The sequence below is a fragment of the Glycine max genome, chromosome 11 (assembly GCF_000004515.6).
Source record: "Glycine max cultivar Williams 82 chromosome 11, Glycine_max_v4.0, whole genome shotgun sequence".
NCBI lineage: Eukaryota > Viridiplantae > Streptophyta > Magnoliopsida > Fabales > Fabaceae > Glycine > Glycine max.
In genome coordinates, this window is record NC_038247.2 from 25,952,994 (window position 1) to 25,959,241 (window position 6,248).

Sequence of the window (6,248 nt, forward strand, 5' to 3'; positions counted from 1 at the left end):
TAAATAAGTCAAAAACTAACTTCATGCAATGATGAATAGATTAATGATTGAGAAAATTAAGAAAAAAAGGTTGGGATGTCTCCCAGAAAGCGCTTATTTAACGTCACTAGCTTTATGTATGGTATCTCTAAGGGTCTTGTGAAACCTTAGTGATGTGCCATCATTTTCTTCTATTTTCTAAACCCTTTTTGCACCATTTTAATTACTGATTGGTCTTAATTGTCAATTAATTAGGCAGTTTTATTATTTGGTCTCATTTAGCTAATTTGATGTTTTTAATCTAATTTCAGGAATTAATGAAACATTGGGCTTAATCCGGATTTTGGTTGTGGACTTGAAGAGGGCAAATAAAGCAGCGCTTATCTTAGTTAATTTTTAATTAGGAAATTTCGCAATTTTATTGTATGTGGTTTAGTGTTTATTTTGTTTTGGGCCAGAGTATTGTAATAGGGCCCAGTGACTTTGAGTGACTCTTTTTAAATAGTAGCCTTAGGATTCGTGCAATTCATTCTGTTATGCCATTCATTATTCAGAGCTTTGTTTAGGGTTTTAAGTTCTTTCTGTTCTAATGCTACTGTTTTCATTCTTAATGCAATTTTCCATTTCCTGCTTCTAATTACAATTTCGTTCTTGTTTCTTCTTCTACTTTCATTTACGTTTCTGTTTTCATTTTCGTTTCTGTCTCATTTACGTTTCTATTATTTACGTTTCTGCTTCATGTTTCATTTACGTTTTCTGTTTGAATCTATGGAAGGCTAATCATTCTGGTGTTGTTTCCTTCTGAGGAAGAAGTCCAACTCTCTTTGAGGTTTCGTTTATAATGTGGTTCCCTGGCAGTTTTCCCTTCACCAGTTAACCCAAATTCGTGAACATTAATCAGTGCACGCTTCGTGTTCGATTAATTGCCTCTGAGCCTAACTTGCGTTCATGCTTAATGGATGAAGGGCTAACTGGTGTATGTGGTGCCTAATCACGTATTGACAACCCTAGGTTGATTTTCGCTTAGTAAATTGAAATAGGGTTGGTTAAGTGGTTACTATTAGGGACGAATTCTCCATAACCCAGGATAAGAGAATGGCTTCTGAATCAGAGGAAACAACCCATTTTTAATATTATTAGTTTCGTATTCTAGTTTACTTGTTCTGCTCCTTAAATCACAAAACAAACAACCCCCCCCCCAATCGTTACTGTTACTGCAAGTATATTATGAACATTTGGTTTATCATTGCTCGTTGGGAAACGACCTAGGATCACTTCCTAGTTACTGCATTATCATGTTTATTTGATTCAGGTACGGCCTCGATCACTTAGCTCTGACAATCTGAGCTATCTCATTCTCAATATTCTCCATCTTGCAATAGACATTTTGGTTAATTGAGTGATTCACTGCATCAAACAAGTTGAAAGTAACCTTCTGATCATCTACACTCATCTCAAGGTTACCTTTCCCCATATCAATCGCATAGTTGGCTGTCAACATGAATGGACAACCTAAAATCAATGGAATTTCAGCGTCCTCTTCAATATCCATTATCAAGAAATCCACAGGGAAGGTGAATTGACGCACTTTGACCAACACATCCTCCACTACGCCATATGGCCTTGTGATTGAGTGATCCGCTAGCTGCAATGTCATTCGTGTTGGGAGGATTTCTAGCTCTCTTATCCTTCTGCACATGGATAGGGGCATCAAATTAATGCTAGCCCCTAAGTCAATAAGTGCTTTACCAACTAACACAACACCAATTGAGCCAGGGATGGTAACACTCCCTAGATCCTTATATTTTGGTGGAAGGATCCTCTGAATAACAGCACTACAATTTCCCTCCACCATAATATTATCACTGTGGATATATTTGCCCTTCTTGGTCAACAAATCTTTGAGAAACTTGGAGTAGAGCGACATTTGTTGCAAAGCTTCTCCAAAAGGAATAGTTATCTCAAATTTCTTGAAGACATCAAGGAAACACACAAAGTGTCGTTCCTTGTCCTTTTTAGATGGCACCAAAGGATATGGTGCTTCCTTTCTTGTACTTAGAACAACCTCCTACTTCTTTTCTCTTGCCAACTCACTCTTAGTCTTTTTCTCTTCCTCACACTATCTCTTTTTTTTTTCTTTTTTTTTTCTCCCTCTTCTTCATTTATTTTTCCCTCCTTCATTTTCTTTTTCTCCTTCAGCTTCTAACTCCTTCTCCTTAGTAGTCCTACTCTTATCATCCACCATGATCTCCCTCTTGCTTCTAGTCATGACAGTCTTGCATTATTCCTTGGGATTTTTCTCAGTATTAGCTCCAAAACCTACAGAAGAATTCTCAGTTATTTTCTTAGCTAGCTGTCCCACTTGGATCTCCAGGTTCTTGATAGTTGACTCAGTGCTTTTATGAATGGACATTGAAACCTGCATAAATTGAACCAATGTCTCTTCCAGCTTAGTGGTCCTCTCGTACAAGCTAGGTGTTCAACCCCTACCACGGTTTCTTTTTCCCAATTAACAATGACTCGTTTTGTACAGAAGGGGTCTTACCAGCAAGCGTACTGGGTCGTCAAGTATTTTAATTAAAACAGAATGATCCGAGTATCGAACACGGGGAACTTGTTTATTAGACAGAGTTTTATTCAGGAATTAGGCATTATGCAAGTAAACATTGATAATTGTGAATAGGGTTAAAAGTAAACAAAGTTCTATGTTAAAAACAGTAAAAGCAAGTAATTAAAGTAGATGACAGTGATAGGTAAAAAGCGTTGGGTCTTTCCAACAAACAAGTTGATGCATATGAAGATATTTCTCGAATTAATCATGTTCTTGTATTCTATGCTGAAGCCTAAAGTACTAAACCTCGACCCCTTGTAAGTTTAGACTAATTTAACCTAAACTTCGTCCTCAGATCCCTCTTGTTGGACTAGGCTTGACTTAAACAACATTATTAACACAACATAATAAGAAAACTAAAACCCCACAATCCATCCCTGATAATGTAGTTATTTAGTCTTGCTTCTATCAAGTTCTAATGCAACAACGCATTTCCCTATGCTAAAGTCACCTATCAATACACACAAGTGGGTGATCAGACCAAGAGCATGCAATCTTTAAGCATTGAAAGAAGCATTGAACACACAAAACACAATTAATTAGATATGAGAAGTAATTACATCAACTGTTCATTAGAAATCCCCAACTAGGGTTTTTAGCCAGCCATACAAGAAACCCTAATACAAGTGAGACAGAAAATACAGAGCAATTGTTGCTTACACAGGAAGGGGGATCCCTCCTCCTCTTCTTGGCACCTCATAATCACTCAAGCACTCTCTAATCTCTAGGAATGATGAACCTTAGCCTCCTTGCATGGCTGCTCCTCTTTGTTGTCTCTAGAGAATTATCCCCTAATTTTGTGCCTAAAATCTCTGTACCTACGTCCTCTGGTCTTTTCCCTATGTCTCCTTCAATTCTGACAATTTAAGCTTTAAATAGGCTCTGAAATCATGATGTCGTGCTTAGCACCACTCTCGCGCTTAGTGCGAGTAAGTGGATTTGGGCTTAGCGTAGTTTTGCGCTGAGCCTAGCAAGAGACAAACGTCTCGCTTAGCAAGCTGATCTTGCGCTTAGCGCGTGGCCTTGATTCTTGTGCTCTTCCAAATTCTCTCATCATGCTAAGCGTGCTGAAGCTGCGCTTAGCGGTGGATGCGCGCTGAGCCCAAAGGGTCTGCTTAGCGCAATTGCTCCTTGTAGCACTTCAAAACTTTAGCCTCTTTTGACCTGAAATTGCACAAATTCGATCATTAATTCTACTTAAAGATGCTCCAATGACAGGTATCTAAACATATTATGATTTATTTACAAATTCCTACAAAAGAACTATAAATTGGGGAAACTATACAAGTTTTGAAAATGTTTTCTATACAAAAGTTAATCGTATAAGACAACTAACAAACTCCCCCAAATTTATAGTTTTGCTTGTCCTCGAGCAAAGAAAGAACAATTCACTTGTCCTCAAGTGACAGAAACACAATGGTTCTTCAAGATAGTGCTTGTTTCCCAGGAAAAATGCAATCATATGAAATGAAGGTCATAGAATGATTCAATCAAATACCTTTCACAAACATGCAGCATTTCAAAGATAGGAACATATTTATTAGGCTCACAACTGAAATAAGCTAGTAAGAGTGACAAATATCAAGGAAGGATAATCAACCAAAGCCTCACAGTCATTGTTTCACTCAAACACAAGTGTTTAGGCTCATTCCATCATAAACAACTAACACAAGTTCCAACCTTTTCATTTCATCTCATGCCATATAGAAATAAATACACAAACTGAATCCGAAGGACTTTTTAGGCTTGTAATGAGGCTGGCTAACAATAAATCATGGTTTTTCTAGGATTCAAAAGCTTAAATTCTAGGATAACATCATCCATAGAGCAACCTTGACTTTTTATTAATTCCCAAACCAATACTTGTCCATTTTTTATTTAGCCACTTAGCTTTCATTTCATAGATTTGCAGCACACACAATTATATACACTTTTATTCGTACTTACAATTTTTTTTAGGACACTTAACTATATGTGTATGCTGCTCTGCTCTGACCATTTCGTTCCTTTAACCAATGTCTCCCCCAAATTTGGGACAAATTTGTCTTGAACCTAGCTTTTCTATGGATAATGCTCTCCTACAACCTAAGACAAGGTAGCAGAAAATAAACCTGTATAGGCTCAAGGTTCAATCAATCAAACATTCATTCAACTCAAATTGGGCGCAAGGGATAATTCATTGATGCACATGGTCCGCTTTTTGGCTAAGTGGATATCACAATCAAAACATGGCCTTCATTATCCTCAATTTCACGCATTTAGTCCATAATTCAGAGATTCATGCAAAAGTCATTACTAAATGATAGTCGCTTCTCTCAAAAATAAGGATCACACTCTCACCGGGTTACGGTTAACGCATTCCTTCACAATCAATTTGACAAACCAACTAGCATTTTCAGTCATAATTCTAATCACATGCTCTTTCTCTTCTAATGACTGCACACTTGATCAAGCCAAACTTTTAAAACATTTCAATCCACTAAATTCATACAATTTCTCAGTCAAATCAATCACAAACTCTCATGTCATACAAAATCAAACCACTGAATCACAATCAATAAGTTTACTGTTCAATCATGCTTTTGCATAAGCTAACTACAAACAAAATAACTAAAATTTAAAAGACTGAAATTTAAATGACTGAAACATAAAGACCGAATTTTAAATAACTGAAACATAAATCATAAGCTAAATAAACTGATAAAATTAAATTGTTCATAATGCAAGACAAGAGAATAAAAATCCTGTCAATCCTCCTATGTGTGGCCCTCTGCATGCTCATTCAGATCCAACACCGGAGCAGCTGATGAGTCCTACAGAATGAGCTGCTTTGGCTCTGGTGTTGGATTAGATGGCTGGTGTGGAAGCAATGTCTTCCAAGATTATTTTGATGATGCCAAAGAATCAAGAGTTAAGAGAATTCCAAAGATTCAAGATACAAGATTCAAGAATCAAGTTTCAAGAATCAAGATTCAAGATTCAAGATCAAGATTCAAGAATCAAGAATCAAGAGAAGACTGATGTGCCATCATTTTCTTCTATTTTCTAAACCCTTTTTGCACCATTTTAATTACTGATTTGTCCTAATTGTCAATTAATTAGGCAGTTTTATTATTTGGGCTGATGATGCAATCCTACCCCGCAAGGGCATTGGTTAGAAGACTCCAAGTAGATTGGGCTAGAGATCCAAGGAAAGGCCCTAGGGTTCTCATGAGCCTTAGGGTAGATTTCGAGCCCATGGGCTAAGTATGAGCCCGCTTATCTTTGTAAATATTAGAATAGGTTTTTCCTTCGTCAAGGCCTTGTATTTTGGCCATTCTAGTAGTATAGGGTTTTAGCCTTGTATTTCGGGGCATTTTGAGTTGTCTTTGTAATAAGGACTTTTTTTTTTATTTTCATGTTTTCTGTCATGGGGGTGAGCTTAGCTATTATAGGGGGTGTGTAGCTAAGCTCTAGCTTCTCATCTCAAGGAGGTGAGCTTAGCTATTAGAGAGGTATGTGTAGCTAAGCTCTAGCTTCTTTAGGAATCTTCTTAAGGAAGTTTCTCAAGGAGGTGAGCTTAGTTATGAGAGGGGTGTCTGTAGCTAAGCTCTAGCTTCTCTTGAAAGTTTTCTCAAAGAAGCTTCTCAAGGAAGTTTTCTCAAGAAAGCTTCTCAAG

General features: G+C 37.2%; 1 protein-coding gene across 1 annotated transcript; it reads right to left on the reverse strand.

Moving 5' to 3' along the window:
• Positions 1-1,303: 1,303 nt before the first annotated feature.
• On the reverse strand, positions 1,304-1,906 carry LOC102670377 (uncharacterized). Its single transcript, XM_006591612.1, has one exon. It carries the CDS (start codon positions 1,904-1,906, stop codon positions 1,304-1,306), a length of 603 nt encoding a protein of 200 aa, XP_006591675.1.
• Positions 1,907-6,248: the final 4,342 nt, after the last annotated feature.

Bases quoted from the DNA above. Each gene is read 5' to 3' on its own strand.
- LOC102670377 (XM_006591612.1), bottom strand. From the start codon at position 1,906: ATGTCGCTCTACTCCAAGTTTCTCAAAGATTTGTTGACCAAGAAGGGC.